Below are 27311 nucleotides of genomic sequence, written 5' to 3' on the forward strand. Positions count from 1 at the left end.
AAGATGTATAGTATAGATGGCACTTTCATCGAATATTGCAAAATCCAAATGGATCTCTTCATGACATAGAAGAGTACCGGTGTACGTTCTTTGATTTTGCGTTTTTAAATTAGATCCAAAAAGGATATAAACTGAAATTATAACAATGACGGCATTCGAAGGTAAATATGCCTATTAGGCATATTTCTGGCGTTGTAATTATATAAGAAAAATCATAATTATAGATGTTGCTTATGAAATTGTCAAAATGTTTTATATATGAACAACTTTTTATTTTAGAAATGGGTGTTTTACCCGAAATCGCGAAAGCAGTTGACGAAATGGAGTGGACGTAAGTAAAATAAAATTATATCATGCGTATGAAAAGAAATATTAAATACCATCAAATACCTTTACACAGATTGCCAACTGATGTTCAAGCTGAGGCAGTTCCACTAATTTTGGGTGGTGGAGATGTGTTAATGGCTGCAGAAACTGGCAGTGGGAAAACTGGTGCCTTTTGTCTACCAGTTTTGCAAATTGTCTGGGAAACTTTCAAGGATCTAGAGTCTGGTAAAACAGGCAAGACCTCGAGCAATAGTGGACATCAGCAACATTGTACGTTCCTTTTCATATTTATTATAACATGTTCGTTCTTTTATTTAATGTTGTTATAATTATTTACAGCTTCACATTGGTCATTAAGTTTATTTGATAGAGGTAAAGCATTAGCTGTGACTCCGGATGGCTTACGATGTCAGAGTCGTGAACAGAAAGAATGGCATGGCTGTAGAGCAAACAAAGGAATTCTAGGGAAAGACAAATACTTCTTTGAAGCTATAGTAACTGATGAAGGATTATGTCGTGTAGGCTGGTCTACGTCTCAAGTAATTCTCATGAATTTTTGTTAGCTTTTCAAAAATGATGTTGTCAAATAGTTATAAATATTACTGCATTTATGATATAGGCTTCACTGGATTTAGGAACAGATAAATTTGGTTTTGGATATGGTGGTACTGGCAAAAAATCAAATGCAAAACAATTTGACAATTATGGAAAGGCTTTTGGAATGCATGATGTTGTTGGATGTCTTCTGAATTTATCAAAGGGAGAGATTAGCTTCACATTGAATGGTGTGGATCTGGGTCCAGCATTTACTCTGAATGCACAACAAAAATCACAGACTTTTTACCCAGCTGTAGTATTGAAAAATGCAGAAATGTCATTCAATTTTGGAGCACAGCCATTTAAGTATCCCCCTCCAAATGATTATATAGCTGTTGCTTCAGCTCCTAAGGAAGTTATAAATGAGAATCCTATAAACAGTAGCCAAACTCATAAGGAAAATGGCAAGCCTAAATGCAATGCCCCTCAAGCTATAATCATGGAACCTTCGAGAGAACTTGCTGAACAAACATATAATCAAATTCAAAAAGTAAGATATCAGTAATGATTAATCCCAAAATACTTTTTTGCTTAAAATATTTAATACATAAAATGATATCTCTATATAGTTTAAAAAACATTTGAAAGATCCAGTCATTAGAGAATTGTTAGTTATTGGAGGAGTTAGCGTAAAAGAACAAATTGCTACATTAAATTCCGGTGTGGATATAGTAGTTGGAACACCAGGTCGTTTAGAAGATTTAATACAAGGCGGCTACTTGTCCTTAACACATTGCAGGTACTTTGCAATGCGTTTTGTGCTAGATTTATCAAGATAATGGTTGTTATAGTATAGTTCTTTTAGGTTTTTCATTTTGGATGAAGCCGATGGTTTATTGAAGCAAGGCTACACGGAATTAATCGATCGTTTGCACAGACAGATACCAAAAATTACATCAGATGGGAAAAGATTACAAATGATCGTTTGTTCTGCCACACTGCATGCATTTGAAGTTAAAAAAATGGCGGTAGGTATTTATAATGCCATTCGTATTTTTATGCAATATTTTGTAAAAAATATATATAAGAAATAAATTTACTTCGCATAGGAACGTTTGATGCACTTTCCAACGTGGGTAGACTTAAAAGGTGAAGATGCAGTTCCCGAAACAGTACACCATGTTGTTGTAATAATCGATCCACAGAAAGATAAATCTTGGCACAACTTAAGGAAACATATAGAAACTGACGGTATTCATAACAGGGATAACATAAGACCTGGAAATAACAATCCTGGTATGTTTTAAGTTAAATAAACTCGTATAATTTTGAAATTCCTCTATCTTTAATTATGTGATTAAATGTTTTTCATAGAGACACTCTCAGAGGCTGTGAAAATACTAAAAGGTGAATACTGTATTCGTGCCATTAAAGAACACAACATGGACAGAGCTATAATTTTCTGTAGAACTAAATTAGACTGCGATAACTTGGAACGATATTTGAAACAATCTGATAGAAACGAATTTTTATGTGTATGTCTCCACGGTGATAGAAAACCTGCGGAACGCAAATCTAATTTAGAGAAGTTCAAAAGGCAGGAAGTAAAGTTCTTGATTTGTACCGATGTCGCAGCTAGAGGTTTAGATATTTCGGGATTACCTTTTAGTACGTAATCTTCACTAACTTTTAACAAATTCGTTTGTAATTGTGATTTGCTTATATAATTTTTTTCTAGTGATTAATATGACCCTACCTGATGAAAAATCCAACTACGTACATCGCATAGGTAGAGTCGGTAGAGCTGAACGAATGGGTCTAGCAATTTCATTAGTTAGTAAAGTTCCTGAAAAAGTATGGTATCACGGCGAATGGTGTCCTTCTCGTGGAAGGAACTGTTCCAATACTAATCTTACTGATAAGGGTGGTTGTTGCATTTGGTACAACGAACCAAACGTAAGATTTGATACAACGTGACATACTTAGCTTTTTTTTGACATTCGATATTGCTAACGTCATTTTTTCAGTACTTGGCTGAAATTGAGGATCATTTAAATGTCACGATTCAACAAGTCGATGCAGATATAAAGGTTCCATTAAATGATTTCGATGGGAAAGTTGTATACGGAGAAAAGAAAGCAGCCATGGGTATGTAAATTTTGTGTTCGTGTTGTAATGTGAATTATATCGAATATTTATAATTTTTTAGGTTCAAATTACCAAAATCATGTACAGCAAATGGCGCCCTACGTTAACGAATTATCTTCTTTGGAATCAAAAACACAACTTTTATATTTGAAGAGGCATATGGTAAAAACGAGCTAAAATACTTTTAAATGCTAATACGTAATCATATGAGAATCTACGTTCACTAAGCTTCTCTATCTTTGAATATTATATTTCAATATGTTATACCAGTGTTTGAATAGTCTCTTAATATTTATAAACGTAGTGTACTTCTAAATGTAATATATAAATTTGTTACAAGTAATATAACATCTTAGTTCTCGTAACAATGTGTCTCGACATTTACTTCATAATTAATTATTAATAGATATTATTAATATATTAATGAAGTATTCTTGATATATCATTTCTAAAGACATAATAGCACTTAAATAGCACTTAGATAGTATATGTGTATATAAGACATACGGTAAGTGTTTATTGTATTTTTATAATTTTCATAATTGTACCATCACTATTTTAGTTACACAAATGTATTATACAGTGGCCTTGCAGTGTTGTTAGTTTTGTAATTTTCACAATATCTCTTTGTATGTTTTTTGTGTTTTGTATATGGCACGTGCGCAAACGCGCGCATGTTGTGATTCAGTTTTGTATAGTATATATGTATATATTATATACTCTTAGAATTTACTAAATGATCTTTGTTTAATTACACATAATAATTTATACACATTTCTCGAAATCAATAATAAACGACTAAAGTTATACAGTATACAAATCATACTGTTTGCTTTCTGCATTCAGATATAGCGTACGTGTTCTCCCTTTCTTTCTTAAATAGTGTATATGATTTACGTGTTAACACACGTTACACGGACATAACACGTTTATGTTATTCACACGAGCGAACGAGACGCATGTATCTTCACACTTGCAGATGGTTTCTTTTTATTCCTTTTGCACAATTAATACAACACGAGCCGAACTTTTTATTCACTATAATAATTTAATTGATTAATCAGCATAGATCCATGAAAACATTTCTTTTTTCCCTTCATATTCAGACAGTCATCACAGAATGAGAATGAAATATTTTTTGTATCTTCTTGTAATTTAAAAACACATTTACAGTCGTACGGATCATTCTTCCCTTTTTTTAATGCACACTGGCTATCACACACGCGGAATTATTCGATCGCATTAACTCAACATGAATTATACTTATATAATATACATATATATTTATATGACATAAATATATACATATACTTATTTATATATTTATATATATATATATATATCAGTTTATTGTATATACTACATGTCCACCCCACGATTTTTACTTAAATAGCTTCGACAACTAAACGACTCAGGCGATCAATACTTGTTCACATATTTTATATAGCAACCATATCTTTTCATTTGATTGGATTGTACGCAATGTTCGTCGGCTTATGTATCTCCTTTCTTTGCCCTTTTATTACGCAGTTATATCATAGATACTCGTTAGTCTAGGATTTAAAAAAGAAATTCTCCGTGCTGGTTCTCATGCGGACACAGCATTTTAATACCAAGAAAAATCATGGGGCGGGCAACATTTAATTTGGTTTCCTAACGAATTTCTTGTGTTATTACTCATTTACATCACACGTATTTTTTATTCCATATTTTTCTGTGTATGTGTATATTTTTTTCTGTATACGCGTTATTATTCATTCACTCGTATATAATTAGTGCTTATTCAAATATTACTGTCCGATGATTCCTGCTTTCGCTTTTAGTTTTGCGTCTGCATCAATAGTTTCTTTCTTAAGTCTTCAGCTAAACATACTTCTAAGATACACGCAACAACGAAGTCATTAAGAATCAGGGAGGAAACCCGGTTTTTTTTTTATTTAGAAGGGAGGGTGGACGTACTTATCGACGAGTTGGTAAAACTCTTTTCACCCTCTCTCTTTCTTAGTTTCTCAGTTCTCATACCTTATTACATGAATACATTTACACACGAACAATTAAGTGATCCGTTATTCTTTCTTTGCATCCCTAAGATCGCCAAGATATATTCCCTTCTCTTTTTACATAATTTTCAATCAGTTTTCAAATAACTGTAATATCCAATAGAATGTTCGCCAGTTTCCAAGTTATAACATCTCACTTCGATCACCGTTCATTTTTATTTATTCGGATATAAATTCCGTAATTTTATAAAACGATATTATCCTCGTATCAAACGAATGCTCGTGATTCTTGAACGTTTTGGATTCTAGCGAACAATGCGATAAAAACTAGAAAAAAGACTTCGAACAACACCAACGATCGATCATTATACACGTAGCTATATTTTTATATAAATTACTCTGACAGAGTATGTGGCAAGAGCCCATAACTCTTCCCGTGTGTTTGTTTATTGTTTAACGAATAGGATAATTGCTGTGCTCGAGGCACAGACAGCTCCTTTTCTTGTCTTTCACAATTTCATTCAATAAGTCTTCGAATCAAAGTGGTTTTATGTTGCATCGTGACCCGGCAATCTCATCAACGAAAAATTACAAAAGAACGCACGATTTCCCAATATAAGATTACTTTGATGATCCTAAGAGTACTATTAAAGCAATCTGGATTTCCCATCAAATATGAAGAATCAACAAAACAATTGAAATAAGTGTTACATCAGGCACGATTCACGATCAGGGACCATTTGCAACCATGACTTATAACTGCTGACAAGATATTTTAGATAAAAGACAGTGGAACATTTTTTTATTGCCTATTCGTAAATTCGAATGACTGGATGGGAGGGTAAAGTGGTGGTATTGGAAAGATTATGTCGTCATTTGGGGAATTTACAGGGAACCGCTCTTGATATTTCGTGATACTTTCACGGTGAGACCGTATTACGTTTACACGTTCATTCTACTAATAAAATGCTTGCTAATCACGAACGTGTTCGTTACATACATCAAAACGATTAGCGAAAATATTCAAAGAACTTTCCGAGGCAAGTCATAATTATTCGACGTAAGCAATTAATTTTACTTTACTATGAAAGATATCGAAAAGTAAAAAAACCGAAGGAAATAACAACGTACGTATCTTTGTTTCAAATCAATTAAGACAGATTGGTACGCGTATTCGAGCGAGAGACGTTTCCATCTCTTCTGGCCCTCTATGTTTTTCTCGGTGAAAATAATTTAACGAGAAATAAAAATAATATCTTCGCATCTCTGCATATGTAGAACATGCATTGTTATTTATTTGAACGATTATTGTAATCTCAAACGATTGAACTTATTGACTTTCCATGCATTCGTGCATGCGTCATCGATTTACTAATTCCGACAACTTTGAGAACGATTATCCAGTCTCTATGCATATACGCAGATGTATACGTCGTTCACGTTGCATTAAGACGACCTTCGCCTTGCATTAAGACGTCTGAAAACTTCGTTTCTTACTAAATCGTATTAGAATTATGCACGGGACTATGATCGGAGCTTTGACAAATGTCCGTCGTAAAGGTATGACATTTCTCTAGATTTTCGTTCGTTCTTCCTTTCTTTCTTTCTTTCTTTCTTTTAATAACGAAAGATCGAAGTTTCCCTTTTCAAACAGAAATAACTACGATGTATGAAAGACGAATATATCTATTATTGGAAAGACAACCACAATTCAAACACAGCGTTACAATGTTCACTTTTCCATCTGCACTGATCGTGGTCAGTTTAAATAAATACATTATTCTAGATTGGATAGATGAATCTAATTTCTTCCGAAGATAGCTTTTTTTTTAACAATGATTACAGCAGTAATCGTTAATTACAATAATAATGACGACAATAATGAGAGTGACGATGATAATGACAATGAAACGATGACGATGATAGCGATGATAATATAATAATAATAATAATAACAATAATAAATGGTAATAAGAATAATGATAATAGTACTATAACTACATTTTCCGTTTCAATAAAATCTGCCCGTGTAGAGACAATTTTTTATCGAATAACAGTTTAACGATAAGACGATCACAATAAATGACTCTGTATCCTTAACATAAACGCGACCATGATAGCATAAAACACGTATTTATCTACGAGCAAACGTTCCATGACTTCGTTAGAAAGGTGTAACGAATTGAAAATCAGGATGTCAATTTTTTTTTCTCGGTAATTCGTTCTTTCCGAGGCAGTTAAAAGATCTGGATGATGCAATCGTATTCACGAATCGAATTTAACTGGAACATTTAATCATTTATCGACGGTAATCACTATTAACGTTGCTTCATCAGATCTTGTATCTCTATCTCTCGTTACGACGATTCCAACTATGCCCATTCCATCTACTTTGACTTTCGCTTTTTAAGGCAATGCTCTCTTAGCAACGTGGTCCACAAAGAGTATTGCGAAATGCAAGCGGATAATGCGCTTCGTGGACGACGTGCTGCATCGTGTTTTATCGACGACTTGCATTTGCACGACGGGGATCGCGAGGAAAGAAGAAATAGGGAGTGGTCCGTTTCGTACAAAACACGACTGGGCCCTTTGACTCTGTTTCAGCATTGACGAAAACAAAAAAAAAAAGAAGCTTCGACAATTCTTCATTACGTTCCAAAAAGGAAAAAAAAATAAAAATAAAAATAGACGCAATCATTGTCAAAATATTTAAATGCAAACACATTCCTATACGTGGTTAAGCGATCTATAAACACAAGATGTTCTCCAATAATGAACACTACACCGAATAGTATATATCCATTAATCAAACGCACAATTTCAAGTTAGTTTCGACGAACTGCTATCGATGCGTCATTGCTTCCCATCCGTACGAACCTGTCATTATTGTATTTGCAAATAATAATTACTTGCACCGCTTATTTTTACATGTACATATTCGCATGCCTGGTATATTGTACGTACAATAAAAGAAAAGAACTTGTGCGATCGGCGTATGTATACAATATATATAATATATATATGTAAGTATATATAATGTATATATGTATATCTATATCGGTATAATCGTGGCCACGTAAAATTTATTAGTTAATTATTAATTCGGTATCCGTTTGTTTCTCGCTTGCATACGCGCATACAATAGTCGATCATCATTACACTTACAAATTTTGTTTACATTCAAGTAGCAAGGATATATATTATCTTTTACTTTTGTTGTGTTTTTTTATTGTATCGCGACCGACGAAAACGGACAATCAATCTACCAATACTTCTTCAATACATTTTTGTATGTGATTTGTTTTTTTCTTTTCCCTTCGTTATGGTCAATCATATCGTATTTTTTCTTTCCCTTTTTTTCTGTTGTTCAATACCGTTGAATAAAGCATTCAAAATTAGGACGAACGCGATTCTCCATTCGAAAGAAAAGGGAAAGAAAATAAAATCGTAACGAAAAAATAAAACGCGTAAGAATGCTCGCAACAATATTAATTACGCAATACTCGTTACTCGTTCGTACACTGACATACACAAAATGATGTTTCATATTTCTTTGTGCTGGATGAACATTAAAGTTTCACGGAAGTTTCATTGACAGGTAATATTATATATGTATATTCGCAGGCTCGCTGTCTCTCACTCCCTAACATCCTTACTTTCACTCTTACATCTGTCATCAAGTTTTACAGTAAAAATAACACTTCGTAAAGTTATAAATACCGTTACAAACTATGGCTTGTCAGTTATGTATTAGTACGATAGGTATACATATATATGTATGCACACGGGCCCATATATTGATATTACATGAGAATACATTTATGAGGGTGTGGGCTTGTCAGCATGTGCGGAGTAACCGTTATGCAATGTCCGGAATTTCTATCCTCATCGTTTCGATAGCCACAACATTTAAACATGATCGGATAGAACATTATCTAATGGATTAAAAATAATCAGATTATCCATACTGCTGGATAAGAACAGTTTCCAAAGGACACGAAAAGAAGAATGATCCATTGTCGTAAAGTTTCAAAAAAGAGAAAACGTCGCAAGACCGAGTAGTCATATAAAAAATAAAAAAGGGAAATATCAATCAAACTGCCAGAGTTTGTCTTCCTTCCGAGAAACGTTCTATGAACAATTTTCTTTTCATCTCTTCTGCTTCACAAAGAAGTGATCGATCGTAATGAAAGAAAAGGAAGAAATAAGAGTGAACATGATCAAATTTATTAGAAAAACGTTTAAAACAAGACGATAATAAGGATAGTAAGACCGGATGCCCCAATATATTTACGTTGCGTTACATAAACCGGAACGTGGCTTATTCGTATCCCTATTTTATTCAGTTTAATTTGACGATAAAAAAAACTCTCGTTACCTATTATAAAAGTAGATGTTACACAGATCAGTAACCCGCACTTAATCTAGGGGTACGAGGGTGTATGTATGCGAGTGAACGTGCTGCCACGAAGAATTTTCTATCTTTTTCTTTCTGTTACTAATACGTGTATCAATTCATCACTTTATATATTTATAGCAGTAGAATGCACGTGTGTACGCACGTGCGAGATATAGCCGCAATGCGCGTAGTTCCAAAGCAGTTTGCACACGCGTACAAACTCCTCTCGTCCTCTGGATCTGGTATGAAATTGAGAAAAAAATATGTGAAAGGAAAGATACGATTAAGATTCGAAAGAAAACAATAGGAGACTTACCATATACAGGGTGTCCAAATAGTAAAGATACTTGAGATAAGAAATTCGCACATCGCACTTTGGTTCAGGAAACTTTACCCTAAGAAGTTCCGATGATAACTGATCATTTGGATGAATCGATCGAAATTTGTACATGTTACCATTGCATACTCTCGGGACATAAAGCATTTACTCGAAAACGGGACGCGGGACTTTACGTTACGAAGTCGAATAAATAAGCAACATATTATACCTCCGTATGTAATAACGTTCACATTGACGTACTTTGATTGTTGTAATGTTGGAGCCTAACGCTATAGTCAGAAGTGTACGTGTAAAATGAATTTCCCACGTGGCACATTTGTCTTGTGTACGTTTAGGATTTATATGTAGATACTAGCTACAATGATAATATATGTGCCTAAGTACACGAATTAAAGTAGTTCAATGGAAATCAGTAAAAACGATATCAGTGAGGAATCTCGATTTATAGGAAACGCACATAAAAACATGAATCCGTGGACGGTCACCCTGTACATATTTGATACATAGTTATATAATTAAAACGCTCTTCGAAATACTGTAAAATCTCACAAAATACTCTTCTTGTAAAAAGGTGCGGCTGAGACTCCTACGGGTCGGGCCAATGCGATTAAAAGTCGAGATTCGGAAATTCGAAAAAATTAGTTTACCAATAAACACGGTTATATCATATAATTAAATTGTTTTAAGGGGCAAGGAAAAAATAGAGATTCGAAAAATGAGTAAAGAAACGTTCAACGATAAGGATTTTTATCGGTGAAATTACCTAAGTCTTAGGAAACATTCTTAATACTAAATCTGAACGAGATAATAACGCGACGAGTGTGCCGGACGAAAGAGTCGTTACACGATCGCCGTCGTGTTAATCTATAACAATGACCCACGTTAGAACATTCGCTCTCTTTCAATCGCTCTCTTTCTTTCTCCCACTCCTCTTATCAACGAATTGATGCGTAATAAGAATAAAATTAACGAGGTAATAGTTAAAATTGCACATGTTTTTCTAGCAACAAATATTATTCTCCTCCCCCTAATCACGACGTTCAGCACACTCTCGACGAAACTTAAAAAAGGAGTCGAGTGATCGAAATGCCCGAGATATTTCTTTTTTTTATGTCGAAACGATCGTTAAAGTAGAATGCGCAGGGGCATAATTTGCTTGTACACCAATGACATAATAAGCGATTCTGTGCAAAAAGAGAACTATTCTCTCCATTGCGAGACAGATTTTTTTTTAGGTAACCCCCAACCGCTGCGTATCAACTTTTCTCCTTGAATTTTGTCGAAGAAGAACGATCGACTCGCAGCCATCAATCATGTATGCGTACACGCGGAGTCTTCGACACGTTACTTTCTGAATAATTAAACGGCTTCAGATACGCGAAGAAGAGTTCCACGCACCAATGTATATCATCGTACATCGCGATACCATTCAGATCGCCCACGGTACGACTGGTTTGACTCGAGTTAGCTCAGGGTGGAGCACTACCGTAATTTTTATACGAATACATGACAGGATATGTCGGCAGGAACGAAGTCACAAGAGCTCGTACTGGCGCAAGTGCATCCGTTGAATGATGTCCCGACAATCGTTAAATACTCTCTTGATGTTCTCAGTATCGACGGCGCATGTAAAGTGCGGATAACAATAGTGCTTACCGTCTCCGCTGGCTGTGCTTATACGCTGCAAACAGTCCGATGGAAAATTTATTGTTCGCCTAACAAAGTTGTGCTCAAATATCTAACACGATGTACTTACAAGAAATTCGTCTCTAATGAAGTACTTGGCCCTCATAACGTCAGGAGGTTCCGAAGGATCTGGCACTACCCCAGGTTCAGCCGGTGTCTGATATCGCGCAAATTCTGGAAAATAATCTTCTAATTTGTGCTTTCCTGCTTTTACTTTTTCCGCTAATAGATCTTGTTTATTTAAAAATAAGATTACGGAAATTGTGCGAAGCCACCTAGAAAAGGAAAGAACGGACATGTAACGAACATTTCGAACGAACATCTTATCGTACGGTGAATACTTTCAAGCAATTAAACCGATTCGTACCGATTGTTCCAAATGCTTTTGAAGAGGTCCAAACTCTCTCTGAGTCTTAACTTTGTTGGATCCTCCCTGAGTACCATGTTATAACTACTACATGCTGTTACAAATATGATTGCCGTTACATCGTTAAAGCACTGTATCCACTTTCTCCTCTCGTCGCGTTGACCACCAACGTCGAACATACTACAAACAAGCAATCATTGATGCTACACATTACAACGCTTTTATGGACGAAATGCATGCAAAGGATCGTGTTCGTGTACTATACTTTACATTTTACGTAACACCATCTACGGCTAAAAAAAAAGTTGAAATTAGAATTGATCCGCAAATTTAACTCTATCGGGATGAAATTCCGTAAGGGACCGATAAAGACTGGATGTACCTCCGTAGAGTTAATGCGAAACACAGGATCTAACGGGAGGGCGGGGGGATAATGGGAACCAAGGCAAAAAGGGAAAATATTATAAAGTTGCGGAGGCGTTAACGCGGCTAACCGATTCCGCTGCACGTATAGCACGTAAGTCTATAGCTGTAATATACACGCCGGGATGAGGTGCGCGTCGCTGCTTTACGTTATATTTACCGTCGACCGATGTTACTGTAATACGTTGTCTATATATAGTTAGACGACACTGGAGTAAAGCGAGTAGCTATCGCTTAGGACTTACTGAAAGTTTACTTTGTCGACTTGAAACCGCGTTTCGAAGATACCGGACGTAAGGACTCGACACCTGAGGATGTCCTGCAACAGATCGACCAAATTTATCATTCGAATCAAATCTGTACATTTTCGGTTTCGCGTTAAAACCTTGTATCGACGATTACCTGTTCTGTGGGTGTGTAATCCGGTTGCTTAACGATGGCTACCTTATCTAGAAAACTGAAACAGAGAACGGAAGAAACGATTACACACATCTCCTACAGTCTTCATAGTCCTAAATGTAAATTTTCACAATGTAATCGATTTGACAGTGCTATAACGAGCTACGCCTTGATCAATGTGCAAGTATTTCCCACCGATGCTGATCATCGCCGATAATAAACACAGCTAGTTAACAGCATTGTTACCGTGAGAGTTGCTTCGCGTGATTATGGTTTAGCCTAGCATCGTTAAAAATTTCAAACAATTGTCAATTGTCAGGTGTTAATGAGAACGTTTATAATCGATGCCATCCGGAAAACCGAATCAACGCTTTACCTTAAACCAAAGGAAAAAAACAAAAGATATTCCTAAGTGTTTCTTTTGGGCATTTGGTGAGTGCAGAATAATTTTCGTTCATGAACTTTCCGTCCAGATGGAAACTGCAGAATCTTATGTATCGAAAGTGGCGCGATAACACACAAGATGGAAAACGGAAGTAGCTGTAGGAAAAGGGTGGAACGCTGGAGCAGGGTGAGAGAGCACCGAACGAAGAGAATTCTCTCCTTTTTTTCATGCTGCTGTCACCGTTTCTCTTGAAAGACCCTCCCCGGCTAGTGTCTAGGGTGGATAGAGCGCACGAAGGGGGAAAATCGATTCTCGGTAGTGTCCTATCCTAACCCCAACTCTCGCCCTCTCGGCCTCGCCGACTATGCCTCTCTAGCACCCAGTTTCCAATCCGGGTCATGGGTCACTGCCACCGCTGCTCGCCATCAATCATACGTACAGACTTAGCTTCGCGTATGTATACCAGCTCCCTGTACAGGTGTATGTTGTATGCGCGAGATGCACCCTACAGGGGTGGGTCTTCGCTTTGACACCACCATACAACCTTCTACAGTCGGTTGACGGTGATAATATATTTACTGACAGACACTTGCACTGCTCTCCGGCCCGGATATTAAATAGCCGTACAGACAACGACACCTTTTTCATTGGAAATATTCCGAAACTTGAAAGAGATAACATTACTAAGATATCATAGATATAAAGAATTGCAAAATTGTCGATTCTACTACATGTATATCTACGGGATATCGTTTCGTCATAAACAAATAATACAAACGACTGAAAGGGATTTTCATAGGTACAAAGGCAGGAAGGTAGGATAAAATGAATCACGAGATGCAACAGCAATTAATCCAGCGTTCATTGACCTCGACAGACGTGAGTAACCAGAATTTAGCTCCTCGAGTAAATTCGAGGAACCAGAAACCGGAGAAATTGATTTTCGGCAAGTAGTTGCACAGAAAAGCTGAAGAGGAGCCCCTGGGATAAAGGTCTACGTGGCTCGTGTGTAGGCTCGTGAGAAAGGTAGGTCATGAAATTGGCGCGCTCGTACAGAAATAAGGTTATCGACCTCCTGAGAATCGAAAGAGGAAGGAGGTCGTGACCCACTGGTTACAGCAGAACGATTTTCTGGTTACCGTGGCGGTGTAACTTCACCGACCTTGAAGTCAACTTTATAACAATGTTATTTCTAACGATATGACAAGCGTGACACTCCTGCCGCATCACGATCCCAGCGTTAGATTATCCAGAACCACCGATCGCTAAAATATTTCATTTTTATCGAAAATATAACATACAAGAGAATTAGGAATTTCTAGTTTTCCCGGGGTTTACTTTTCAACCAACCGTCCTGTATAAACGACAATGCGCAGGATGATGAAAAGAATAAGAAACACTTTAAGAAGATAAATGGTTCGCGAATTTTGAACGAGGTCAGACTAACTACAAAACAATGCTCGGCTCGTTGCATAAGTAACGAAATGAAGTAGACCAGATCGAATCCGCGTTGAGCATCCTTTACGTACTTTTTACATTGATTTGGACGCTTTCTAACATTCTGTTTCATCTTAAACGATCGGTTGATTCGAATTGCAAATATTTAAAGAACCTAACAATCGCTCCTTCTTGCTTCGATATAACGGAAAAGTTTCGACGTATCGCTCGATTTACAGAAAAGATTTTGCAGAAAAAAATCTCGGCAACTTCAGCAGAAGCGCCGAAGACTTTCTGAAACGATCTCATTGATTTTTTCGCGATCTATATTTAGGCAGTGGCATCGAAAGTTATTAACGAGGATAAAAAATACTGGTTTTTATCTAACATGACGATGGCACGGAAGAAGATTGTTATCGACCTAAACATTCATGAACTATGTGTGGCAACATCAGTGATCCCAGCATATAGACCAGCGTCTATATATAGAGACACGTGTTTCCTTTTTTAAGGTGTGCCGAGGTATCCCATCGTGTAATTGACACGTTACTCGATTCTCCCCGTGTACAGCGCTCGTTTTCTCTTTTTCCTCTTCTTTTTTCTTTCTCCTGCATTTTTTCCTTCTCCCTCTCCCTTACTCTTTTTTTAGTTCTTTTTTTTTATTTTTAATCCGAAACAAAAATTCGATACTGAAAACGATATCGCGACGAATTAAATTCTCAGCGCAATTCGATGGGCTCCAAGGGAGATACGGGCAGAATCTGAATCGCGATAATATTGCGACACGCTTCACCTGCGAATTTTATTGCATGAAATCTGACAGTTGTTCAACCCGGAAATGGCTGTGACTGAACCAACAATCGATAATCAGGCGTTGGCGCATAGCGATCTCTTATTCACGTCGCACAAATATTTATTCGCTGTGCACCAACTCCAATTCGATGATATTTTAGGAAGCTTGCCGTTGGTCCATATTCCTTTCATCTTCGATACAAGTATTCGAGACAGTTTCACTTTAAATTTCTTTGCCTTTCAGAAGGGAAGGAAGAATTGACCCATTAATTTCTACCAATTTTTGTGTAACTCGAAATCTGTTCCCTCGATCACGAATCAAGAATGAGAGACTTATCTAATGTTTAGCAAACAGGCGTCTGAAATTACAACAATCTAGCGTCGCGGGGTCCACAAGAATCTCTCCGTTATACATCTCTCGACCAGTGCTTCCTAAAAATACGATACGCTATTTTTACCCAGAGATTTCTTTCTCTTTCTTTCTATTTCGATACACAAGAAGACAAGAGAGAATCAAGGAAAAGATGAAAAGGAGAGAAACGAAAGAAAACGAACGTTTCTGTAAAACGAAAGGATAGGGGGGGGGGGAGAGGTGTTAAAAAAATTCACACAAACGTCGGCCAACGAGGTGCAGTAACCGAAATGTAACCAGGTTTAATATATTTTTAACCGAAACGAAAACTATCGCCGTGATCTTGATGCGATCTCGCCGTGAAATGCGAGACACTATTTGGCACGTTGCTAAATCACGTCGATCGTGAACGTATTCCGAAGTATTCTCGTTTCGTGTCTCACGGGGGTATCAATTGAACGATAAACGCTTTAATTTCTCCTACTATTGACAGTGCAACGATGACGATAATAACGACAAGGATATTCATGGTAATTATACATGCGGAGACGAAGAGAGATCCAATGAGGCTGCAGCCAAATAAAAAATGTGTTCTGCCTAATTAAAGTATTTGACGAAATGATAAACAGCAAACGAAGTCACATGTTCGGGTTTGTTAGTTTAGTGGATAAGTTTCGCGTTTACATTCGAGATTCACGCCTCTTTGCTCACGATTCAGTGCAACAACCTGTGCCTCACCTATGTAATTTTCAAAGGGATACAGTTTAAAGTGATCTGCTGGACCGGGACGGTTCGCAGCGGACCAGTTTTTCGCTCATTTATATATCGGATCGGTGGTTATTCCCTCCAAGTTACGTGACGTTCAAAAGGAGAATGCCGAAAGTAATATATCTTTGTAAATACACGGCGTCACGATCTTCATGACACTCCGTTTCCAGTTTCATCCAATTATCTACTTGTTATTAACCGTTCAATCGGTAAATATGAATTTGTCAAACGCACTTTCGACGAAGGCGTCGCCTTTCAAACTTTATCTTATTACAGATTTATGGCAACAAATTCGCAAATGTTGCATCAAGCTTTTAAAGAACAGTTTGAACTTGGCTACCATCTTTAGACAAACTCTATCGAACTCCGTACAGGTGGAACGCACAAGGAAAAACAAATATCTTATGTGTGCAGTGTTAAAAATATCGTTCGGAGTGCGAGAGAGGAAGAGAGATGAAGAGAGAAGAAGAGAGAGTGGAACAAAAGCAAGCACAGCATGTTCGACCGGTATGTACCTAAACAGCTCCCGTGTCAGTGAACAGCGTGAAAAAAGTTCGAGGTTGGGCCAATTCATCGAGAACCCCTAGATAAACGAGTGGCCCCTATTAAAGCGATTACCTCGTTAAGGCATTGTCTCCATTGGCATTAAATCGGTGTCACAGGCCCATGAATATACACGGATATACCATATGTATCGCGGTCATGAGAACGCTTCCGAAATTTATCCAACCGCGTTGCAGACTATTTACAAGTCAGATACGATAACAAATACAAATATACTCACACAGCCAGAAATACAGGTACGAATACATAGGCGAATCGTTACACTTTTTCACGGAACCACGAGTTCTCGTTTCAGGTTATACTCGTCTGGCACGCGCGGAATAGTTGAAAGGATAGCGGACGAATCCGCGGGCAAATCCGACGCGATTCGCGGTCTCATTATCATCGTATAAACCTTATCATACGTACTTCTTATCGTAATCATGATATCAGTACCGGGGCGAATTAGAATAACCGTGTGTCGCGACTCGAGCACACGAGCTATTTGACGCTACGAACCTGGCCAATAACTCTGCTCTCTTATTTTTATCATTGGACACTTCACGATCTGTCTTACCGTATATACTATAGTATACTATAGTATATATAGTATATACAGTATATATACTATAGTATATAGTATACTATACTATACTATACGATCCGTTCGAAAGTCAAACTGATTCATTTCCCGAAAAGTATTCTATTTTAATGCCCTAATGTACAATCTAGTATTTAATTTTGCACTTCAGTGTAGCATTAAATTTGTTTTAATGATCGTACAAACAAAGGATAACTTACTATTTGGCGCAGTCAATTAGTTGATACTCATTACTCCTCTCGAAACTCTGTTGAACGCCCCGGTCCTTCCAAAGGGTTTCGACAATATCGTAGAACTCCTGCAAACATGAATTGTAATTCGGTTAACGTATTACAACATTAAAAAATAATATTAAAAAATAAATAATTATTTGACGGCGCATCCGTGGGAGATTTGTAAATAAGTTCACAGTTTGGCGGCCGCTTCTATCGTGTCTCATTAATTATCTAAAAAACGTGCGACTCTGACGAAATGGAAAATTTGGCTCGAACCCGGCCACTATCGTGACAACAGAATATGCCGCGTCACAGTTGGACCAGTGAAAAAGACGATTCGGAGCGTAACTTATGCAAAACTGGCAGCCACGGAGCACGTCCGTTATCGACAAAAATATTTTCATTTTTAATTCTGTCGCCGGCTTTGTCGCCGTATTATCCGCTCCTATATAAAAATGGATATCGATCAGGTATCTAAGTCAAGATAAATATTCGAATAGCATCTATTGCCGAAGCGTTGTCGGATAGAAAATAAAGCAACCGACAATTACGATAATTTTCGAAAGGAATAGGATTCAATTTCGAAAGAACCGAGATACGGGCAAACGTTAATTTGTCAAAAGAAGCGACCAATAAATTGTAAACTTACGCGCTTCTCGCATCAAAGCAGAAAGTCACCACGTTGAAAGCCTTTCGAGAACTTCTTCGAATCGCTAAATTTTATATTTTGAGAGATGTTTCGGATCTCAAAGCAGACCGATCCAACTTCCTCAACCTCCAAGTCGCTACACAAACTCCGATATTTTCGATTTTCCTGTTTTTTTTCCAAAAGTACTTCGAACCAAAAAAGACAAACATTCTACAGAGACAATTTTAGATAGGTGTTAGCCTTTCCCGCAGTATGTAACAAACATTTCAACGTTTATTTAGACGTATTTCCGTATAACAGGAATTAGCCGCACAGATGCGCCCGGTGATAGAGTTGCGGTCAAATTCGGTGTAGAATTCGACTCGAAATAAACTTCCGTACTCTCAACAAGCGACGCCTAGATATGCGAAAAGCGAAACGACAGTGACAAATTGGACGCGGCTCATCGAACGTAGCCGCGGAACAAAATAAAAGGTAGCCTCTGCCCGGTAACTTCCTCTTAATACAAAGACATGTTTATTCGCACGCATAAACATATCTTTCACTGTTTAATATATCCTCGCGGTGGAAATTCAAATCTAAACCCTTCACCTTATCCGACGGCCGGATGACTATCTTTACCATACTCGTAGGTGTACTCCATCCATCCGGTTAAGGTATTTCGATGAAACACTCTGTCGAGCAAAAATCCGACAGAATTCCCAACGAGAGAACGGGACGTAGTGTCACGTGGGAGCTCGAAACTCTGCTGATAACAAATGGCTTAATTCGATTAATTCGGATGCATCGTTCTCGATGGTTATGGTGTCGAATCGCGTGTAGCGAAGAAGAAAATACGACAATTTGCGCCTGTACAACCAGGGCCAGAGATACGTAAAAGTACATACGTACACATGTACCCACGTACCAACAACTGCCAGTGAATGACGCAAAACACATGGATTATTTTGTCGCGACGACTTTATTTCGAGATGCGCTACGTCGTTTCGCCAGTTCGGAGCGTTCGGGGGTTTCGTAGTTCTCGAAATCTCGGTCTGATCCTCTTGGCACGCAAAAAATCATTATTCTCCTCGAACTGACAGAAGTTTCGACAACGCCGATCCGTGAGTGAGTCCAGTCAGCTGGTTGCAGAAGATGTCAATGCCTCCTCGACCCCTAAAATCTTTTTCATCGTCTTTTCGATCTAGCCTTGCACGGTGCGAATTATGTTTTCCTATGCCTACCACGCTTCCTATTTAAATGTATCCGGAAACGATAATCGGGTACATTAGTCACGGGAAAATCGATCGAGAGGAATCACCGAAAATATTGTCCGATGTTTCCTCGTCTGCCTTGGAGGATCTTGCCGGCTCGTCGAGAAAATGCACGTTGATAAATTCTCCGTGTCATCGATCCAAGTTACACAGGGCGAATTCGACAAATTCGACATAGCGCGGACATCATACAGAGGAACAACAAATCGGAAAATCTTTAAGGGATAAATCGTGCTAGTAACTTCAGCGCACGTTCCAAAGAGGCGCGGCAGAATTGCTGGCCTGAATACAAAATGACTAAACGGGTTAAATAACGTGTACCGCGCTCGCTCGTGTCGTAATATTTTAATGGTACACCCTCCCCTGTTTTCCCCTATCTAGTTTCACTATACGATTCATTGTACGCGCGGCTTGTGAAATTACGCGATCCATACCAGAACATTCTTGTCGTACGTCTGCCGCTTATAAACGCACGTCTGGTGTCCTCGAAATAATGCTCTCCTTGATTAAAATCATCACGGTAATAAAATTTAATTCTACCGCTTGCCATCGTATACCGCGAAATATATTTGTCACGCGCGGAAACAGTCAATCGATGTGTTTCATAAAATAAAATCGGATACTTATCCTGGACGAAAATCAAGTCGCGATTCTAAGAATATACATTCGAATTTCTTTCGTTTTGACAGCACGGGAAATTTTACAGGGAGATCAAGAAACATTACTCTTGAAAATTCTTATTAAAAGTCGATCACTATCGTCGTGACTGATGGTGAGCACCAGATAATCGAAGGCGCACGGTAGTCGATCGACACAAAGATCTACGAGCGCATTTTGTACACGAGGCGGGGAATGGCGCAGCACATCATAGCCAGAGCATTGTATAGCACACCACATATGCGATGGCTGTGTAAACATTGTAAACACCGATCATACCACGCAGTGGCTCTCACGCGAAGAAATGCTACCAACGTGTATCGTAAGCTACAAGAAACTTTCGGTACCGCAAGAGTATCACGCTTGCCCAGAGAAAAGGACAATCCATTGTAATTGGTTAGCATGATCGTTTACTGTTCATCCTTCCAATGCTTTAAGACCTCATAAGTCATTTACATTGCGCTGTATAGTAAAGTTCCTCGTCTGCCCGAGACACCGGCCTTTCATTCAACGAAAAGACGAAAGCGAACCGCTCGTACAAAACTGGAGCGTATTTTTCATCGTATTACATTAAGAAGGTACACACGGCACGCGGAACAAATAGGTTGGCTGTGACTCACCGGGGGATAATCGAAGTCCGTGGCAGACGAGACCTCCAGGATATAGTCGACTTTGCTCTGATTCGCCGGATCTTCCAAAGCAACGGGTGGCGTTAGCGTGCTCATCGCGCTGGTTATCGTCTGAAAAGGAACGCATCGAATGAAAAAACGGAAGCCACGCTGTCCACGTGCATCGATGTATCGTATAGCATACGTATGCACGTAATTCCACGACGATTACGCTAACGACAACGTTCATCGCGAACGGAAAAGAAAGTGCATTCTTCGCGGGATTGCGATGTGTATGCAAAATTTCCATCTCGGCCGTATCTATCGTTACATGCGCAGATAATATGTCATTCATAATCCTTAAGTGCCACGGGGCAGCTTGTCTATTACATTCACCCGACATACGGAAGCGATTGCAAGGTTACAGACGATACGCGTATCTAAACACGGCCTCGAACGACAAATTGATGACAGCGCGCTGCTCTTCTCAGCACGGCGTTAAACCGTCGCGAATTTACGGGCGCATCACGTAACGTTAATGACGAGACGCCCGTCAAAACGGACGCGTTTACCGCCATTTCGATAGATATTACGGAATAAGGTTTTTATCTCTGTTGAAACGTAAATTAAAAAGTTGTTCGATTTCATGGCCCGAGACATTTTCTTCGGCAATACCGTAATACTGCCGTTGTAGAAAACACCAACGCTTCGTATCGATTTAGCTATAAATCACTAGATTCCCAGAATACGCCGCGTTATTCGACGCGTTTCACGAATATTACTCCGAAAGGGTATTTTCGGAGAGGGAAACGTGTTGTATAGTTATCGTTAGCCAAGACACATGTGTGCATAATAGTGCCACCGAACGATATTTTAATAAGGCTGTAACAAACCATTGCCGAGACCAATCGTCTTAGAGAAACAGAAGAACAATACAACGTAAGCTACTTTATGTTCTGCTCCGCGTTTCACCATTTATCCCGAAGGATAGTAGTCCGTTGACTATAAAATCCGCACAGCGAAATAAAAATAAAACGCGACGCATGAAGGAAAAAATCTCGGTCGAGTAGCGGGTATCGCGCCAGGTTTGAAAAGGTATTGCATAAACAAATATCGAAAAGGGATTCTTACCAATATCGCGTCTCTGATGTTCCTTTTGATGTCGTCGATTTTTTGCCGCTTTTCCCTGCACAGAACAGCGTGAGAAACAAACGATATGTTTGATCCTTCGATCTCGATATTGATGCATCGTTGTGTACATCGCAGAATACTCTTAATGCCGTGCGTAAAAAAAGAAACCAATGACTCGATCATGATTATATAAAGAAATATCGAAACAAGTTAGGCTCGAGCAATATTTACCACGTATACGCGCGTATTTTCATTATTAATGGCACCCGAGTCATTCGGTAATTTTAGATCGCACGGCATCGCGCCAGTTTTAGTATAACGATTTCGTCGATTTGGAGACACACTGGAAATTTCGTGAATCTAATACCGGCGATCGATGCGACCGACTCCTCGCCGTCACAACTATGGGACAGCAGCATCGAATTTTCATGTGGGATACCTGTGCCAGGCTCCTATCGTCACTCGAGCAAAGTTCAGTCGTTTAAGACTCTCGCGTACATGTGTACATGTATCACATATGTACATTATAAGATGACGACAGTCGCGATCTAATACAGGTTCCCATTTTTATAGTGTTGTTATTCCGTTCAAGTTCTTTACGCACAATGTTGTGTATCGTGTATATCGCCGCCGCAATTTCGCGTCTTGTTCACATGATACTTAGAAATTCGTCTTTTCGTCTGCTTCCCTACTTTTCATCGTGTTTCTGATTTCCCTTATCCTGGTGATCCTTCGGTTCTCCACGTTTCAGACGTATGTGACCGCGGATTAAAAGGCTTCGCGCTGTTACACGCGATATTCGAATACAACGCTAAAAATAATCGAACGACTACCTACTCCAACGATTTTGCCGTTTAGTAGGATTATACGTTAAAAGTCTCACTGTTCCAAAAGCTGCTACTGCAAATGTAAATATATTTACATAACCCTATTTACTTAATTGCAGCCGATCGAGGTGTCTGTGCATTTCATGGGCTCCTATCAAGCATATACAAACGCGGGCGAGGAAGATAATCGAGAATGATTGTTAATTCGTACACGTGTAAAAAAGCTTCAGAGGGTAGAAAAGAAAAAGGAAGAAGGAAAAAATACTAAAAATACGCAAGGTTATACGGTATGTTTCCATAGTAAACAAGCGAAATCTGCAACGAGCGCGTCGAACACGCAATGCTTCTTAGAATCGCGTCGCTAGCAAAAAAGAGTCCGTTAAATTCGACGATAGAAACAACTTTTCGCGATTCATGTGGAAACAACTCCGAACAATGTATCAGTCCCGATATCGTCGATAAAAAGAAAAAGAAACAAGAAGAAGACAGATAAGAAGAATGAGTAAGCAAGAAAATAAAGAAGAGAAAAAAACGGATGAAAAAAAAATCACCGCGAAAGTAGTAATAAGGCGTGCGTTCGGGTCCGTTATCAGCGCCGGAGGCAGACAGAATTTACGACACACACGAACCGGGCCGAGCCCGTTTGTTTGCACATCGTTTTCATCCTATCTAGTTGCTCCTGATTTTTCACGTATATAGGTGTACCGACATTCTTTTTACGATAACGACTTGTTTCTATCTAGTTTGCACTGTTTCGCGACTGTATTTTTAATCCGTTTGCTTGATTCCTAGCAAACGGTAGCTGGATACGAAAACGGATCGACCGAAGAAGAAGAAAGGAAAAGTATCGAAAGTGAACGAAAGACGCGTATTTGTTGAACGATTTACGGAAGAACTGCGTTCTTGAAATGATTACAACGATAACATCGCGAAGAAAAAAGCTGAAGCAAACAGAGGAAAAGAAAGTTAGAATATGCGAGGAATAATTTGCTTGAACCACGTGTTGATATTGTAATCACGCGATGGACCGAATTAACCGTAGGTTGAATCATTCACGAGTGCGTATTAATGGGAAAAAATAAAGGACCCAAGATTATGTACCGGTGACATTACCGTGCTGTGCGAATAGTATCGAATGTTGGATTGGCTTAAAAGTAGTAACGCTGTAACGGAGCAACGAAACTTACGCTTCGCTGAAGCCACCATCCGTGTGCAATATCCTCATCTGTTTGACGATGGTGCTCTTCCCCGATTCTCCCGCTCCTAGAACATAACAAAAGAAACAATTTCTCTGTTTCTCCTTTTTCTTTTATGAAAAAAAAACATCGTTCAAGTTTAAAAGAGGAAACGATTAAGAAGCAGTGGTTTAAACATATATATTTAAAGATCGATAGTGATTTTTTGAACGATCGTTTGAAAAGCTATTCGACGAACGCGCAAGACGCGGCATATTATCGTATCTTTTTTTGGAAAACAGGAATAGGATCGTAATTGCAGACGGCAGGGGAACAATACAGTAACAGCTGTTGCTTCGTAACCTACAGCTACGAGTCAACTATACGCAACACACAACACACGTCCACACGTCGAATTAGAACGACGACCTACATAAACGAAGAATAGGAAGGTAATGGCTAGGTGTTGGGTTAAGTATCGCAATAAGTAGATGGTGTGCATACATGTGTGAGGGCGCACGCGCACACCCACATCGGCCGACTATGTGAAAAAGACTCCGGTTCGGGAGAAGGAGAAGAAGGAGACGAAGAGAGCGACACGAAAAGGGTACAACATGAGCCAGCCAGCCGCTGGATATTCGTGGGTGCCGGCTCATACGATAATCGATAAAATTGAATTACGCGCTGCTGAACATCGCGATAATGTTCGGCCTATCCTCTGACCGGATTCGCTTTTTGTCCAAAATTGGTGATCGAAGCCGATTCAACTGGTATTCTAGCGGAAATTTTCTCCGTTTCTGACACGTGTACATAGATATAGACTATATACCGTATTTAAAAAAGAATAGATAAAAAAGGAAACACATCTTTAACGAAACGTACTGAGATTTAACTACAGAGAGATTTAATTAGAAACATGTGATAACCGAAGATATCCACGGAATAAAAGGTCGTCAAAGTAGTGATGGAAGGTCCTAAAAAAAGGGAAAGTTTAACAAGTTGACTTACCAAGCAGAAGGAGCCTATGGGTAGCTCGATAAACTTGCTTGTCCTTTTGCAATTGCCTGGTAATGGCATCCGAGCGCCTTTTCTGGTTCTTACTGTCATCCTGGCTGGCCTTACTGCTCTGGCTGCCGAAACACCCCATGACACACCACGAGAGAGACACGCGCGGCTCACCCTCTTCGCTCTTCCCTTCCACTTCTGTAGTTCTCTGTTGTTCTCGGCTTAGAGAAAGACGGATCTCGCCACTATGTTACTCTCGAACGAGGGAGAATAGACTCGCGCAACGGGTCTACCGTCGGCGCGTGTTGTTTATCTCGCGTAAATGTGACGTTCGATAAGTATACCCTCTGGCACCGCAGTTCCTACAGATTCACTCCCTTTCCAAGTACCTATATACCTACTGCAAGTTCGTTCCTTCGTTCCGGCCGTGTCTGTCACTCGATACTTATCTATCACCGTATCGCGCTTCTCCACACTCGAGTTTCGTCCTTCCCTCTTCCTCGAGTAGCACTCCCTCTCTCGTGCGCTGGTCTTTCTCCTTTTCTGCCTCTGTCGTGCGTTTACTATCTCCGTTTTGTACACTAGCAACAACTACGCGTATGTATATCTCTTGATGTCTTCTCTCCGTTGCACTCACACTCGATTCACTTCACGGCTTCTCTTTCACTATCTCGCACTACCCGCGAAACCATAGCTACACACGATTGACGACAGTGCTGCTGGTCCAACACGCTGGTTTCGAACGACGATCGACTTCTTGTGCGTATTTTAAGTACGAATATACAGAAAAGATAGGATCGGAATGATCGCCGAATGCCGGAGTTTCTACCAGCAATCGGTCGTGTTGAAACGACGACGGGTTTACGGGGTCGTGACACCTGGCCCGATAAGAAATTGATCCACTCAGAAGAATATAGGCGAATCGTGCAATACCGAGCACGATTAAATTGGTTGCAGATTCGATGAAAAAATACCGACGATATAAGAGGAATCAAATCACTTCCGAATCTTCGGTTGGAACACTGACGAAAACCGGCCGCGAGACACTCGCGGCAGGTTGTGATAGAGGGAGTACGCACGAGGCACGATCAGCGCTTGAGAGTGGGAGCAAGACCGGGACTGGGATAATAGGTTGACGTGCACTGTCCGATGCGCCTCCTGTGATGGCCCGCGAACACGAGACACGCGAAATCGTTTCAGGAGGAAGGGACTCGGACGCGTGTATACGACATACGACAGCTCGACCTCGCCTCGCCTCACTACGCAGCCCCTACCCTTCGGACAGAACAACGAAAAGTTAAAATAGATCGGCTCCGGTACGCTGCTACCTCGTTATTCGAGCAAATCGAACAAAGTCGTGGAATCGACAGCTCCCATAGATAAGGAGGATGATTTCACTGGAGCAGTTTCCACCGTTTCTTTTTACGTTCTCACGAATTTTTTTCTCCTACTTCTCTGCCCTGCGATTTTCTACACCGTTCTTCCAGATTTTCATCCACAAGGAGATCCCGTACCGAGAATCGATCCAACCTTTTCTTCCTTCTCTGATTTTCGTTTCGTTGACTCCTCAATTTTTCGAGGGCTCGTCCGGGTTCCCCCTCCTCGACTTCTCGTTAGCCTCTACCCCTCTCCGCGGACTTCTTGTCGACCACCACAGCACAACCACCACTCGAGGAATCCAACCGTGTGCCCTCTCTCGCACACACCCTCGAGTGGTCTTACTCTCTTTCCACCTCGCTTTCACTGCGTTCGCTCACTCTCCTCACTCAACAATCCCCGAGGAAATTCGTGACCAAAACATCCGACACGAAGTACTCCCTGTAGCCAACATGTCGTCTGCTAGGCCCACCAGCGCGGCGGCTCACCGCGCTTAAGATGGATCAGGTTCGTATCCTGACTTCTAAGTACCCTGCCCACGGTTCCACGATCTTCTTTTTTATCCTGGAAAAATCTTCTCTAATATGCACACACCGTCACACGTTCGATCTCTTGTCTAGAATTTTTCAGTAGATTCACTGCCAACAATCTGTCGTGTGAAGTGTTAATGCATTGACCGTAGCGCTATCTGTGCCATCTATTGAAACTAAATCGTTATGTATGCGATATGTTCGTAACACATACACGTTTCGCTGTAGTTTCGCGTTCAACCATACGTTCCATAGATATGATAGGTTGCGCTGTGATCAATCCATATGTGTGTGCATGTATGTATAAATATTCATACCAAATAAATAGACAAATATAGCGACGCATCAGGCACCGTAACCATTAAAATAGACATGCTATT

General features: G+C 39.4%; 2 protein-coding genes across 3 annotated transcripts; one reads left to right on the forward strand and one right to left on the reverse strand.

The window, feature by feature from the left end:
- On the forward strand, nucleotides 1–7643 carry LOC126867545 (ATP-dependent RNA helicase Ddx1). Its single transcript, XM_050622124.1, has 12 exons — nucleotides 1–161; nucleotides 280–331; nucleotides 401–597; nucleotides 667–866; nucleotides 947–1414; nucleotides 1494–1663; nucleotides 1730–1892; nucleotides 1974–2160; nucleotides 2239–2532; nucleotides 2603–2820; nucleotides 2892–3012; nucleotides 3074–7643. Exons 1-12 carry the CDS (start codon nucleotides 146–148, stop codon nucleotides 3187–3189), a joined length of 2202 nt encoding a protein of 733 aa, XP_050478081.1. The 5' UTR covers nucleotides 1–145; the 3' UTR covers nucleotides 3190–7643.
- LOC126867554 (guanine nucleotide-binding protein G(s) subunit alpha) lies at nucleotides 6681–27098 on the reverse strand. Of its 2 annotated transcripts, XR_007690343.1 has the most exons (11): nucleotides 25028–27098; nucleotides 24032–24107; nucleotides 22018–22072; nucleotides 20899–21018; nucleotides 17705–17802; nucleotides 12630–12684; nucleotides 12473–12546; nucleotides 11805–11984; nucleotides 11508–11712; nucleotides 9728–11432; nucleotides 6681–9650 (listed from the first exon to the last, which is right to left on the reverse strand). XR_007690343.1 is itself a non-coding variant. In XM_050622162.1 (10 exons), the coding sequence occupies exons 1-10, from the start codon at nucleotides 25164–25166 to the stop codon at nucleotides 11286–11288; spliced, it is 1149 nt and encodes a 382-aa protein (XP_050478119.1). In that variant the 5' UTR covers nucleotides 25167–27098; the 3' UTR covers nucleotides 6681–11285. The 2 variants fall into 2 exon arrangements, 1 of the variants encoding a protein (XP_050478119.1); XM_050622162.1 differs by having other exon boundaries at nucleotides 6681–11432.
- Nucleotides 27099–27311: the final 213 nt, after the last annotated feature.

The sequence above is a fragment of the Bombus huntii genome, chromosome 7 (assembly GCF_024542735.1).
Source record: "Bombus huntii isolate Logan2020A chromosome 7, iyBomHunt1.1, whole genome shotgun sequence".
Classification (NCBI taxonomy): Eukaryota; Metazoa; Arthropoda; class Insecta; order Hymenoptera; family Apidae; genus Bombus; species Bombus huntii.

Coding starts and splice junctions, on each gene's coding strand:
- LOC126867554 (XM_050622162.1), bottom strand. CDS start 25,166: ATGGGGTGTTTCGGCAGCCAGAGCAGTAAGGCCAGCCAGGATGACAGT. Junction 22,073..24,031: donor GATGGTGGCTTCAGCGAAGC/GTAAGTTTCGTT, acceptor TGTTCTGTGCAG/GGAAAAGCGGCAAAAAATCG. Junction 11,713..11,804: donor AAAAGCATTTGGAACAATCG/GTACGAATCGGT, acceptor TTCCTTTTCTAG/GTGGCTTCGCACAATTTCCG.
- LOC126867545 (XM_050622124.1), top strand. Junction 1,893..1,973: donor TTGAAGTTAAAAAAATGGCG/GTAGGTATTTAT, acceptor TACTTCGCATAG/GAACGTTTGATGCACTTTCC. Junction 3,013..3,073: donor AGAAAAGAAAGCAGCCATGG/GTATGTAAATTT, acceptor ATAATTTTTTAG/GTTCAAATTACCAAAATCAT.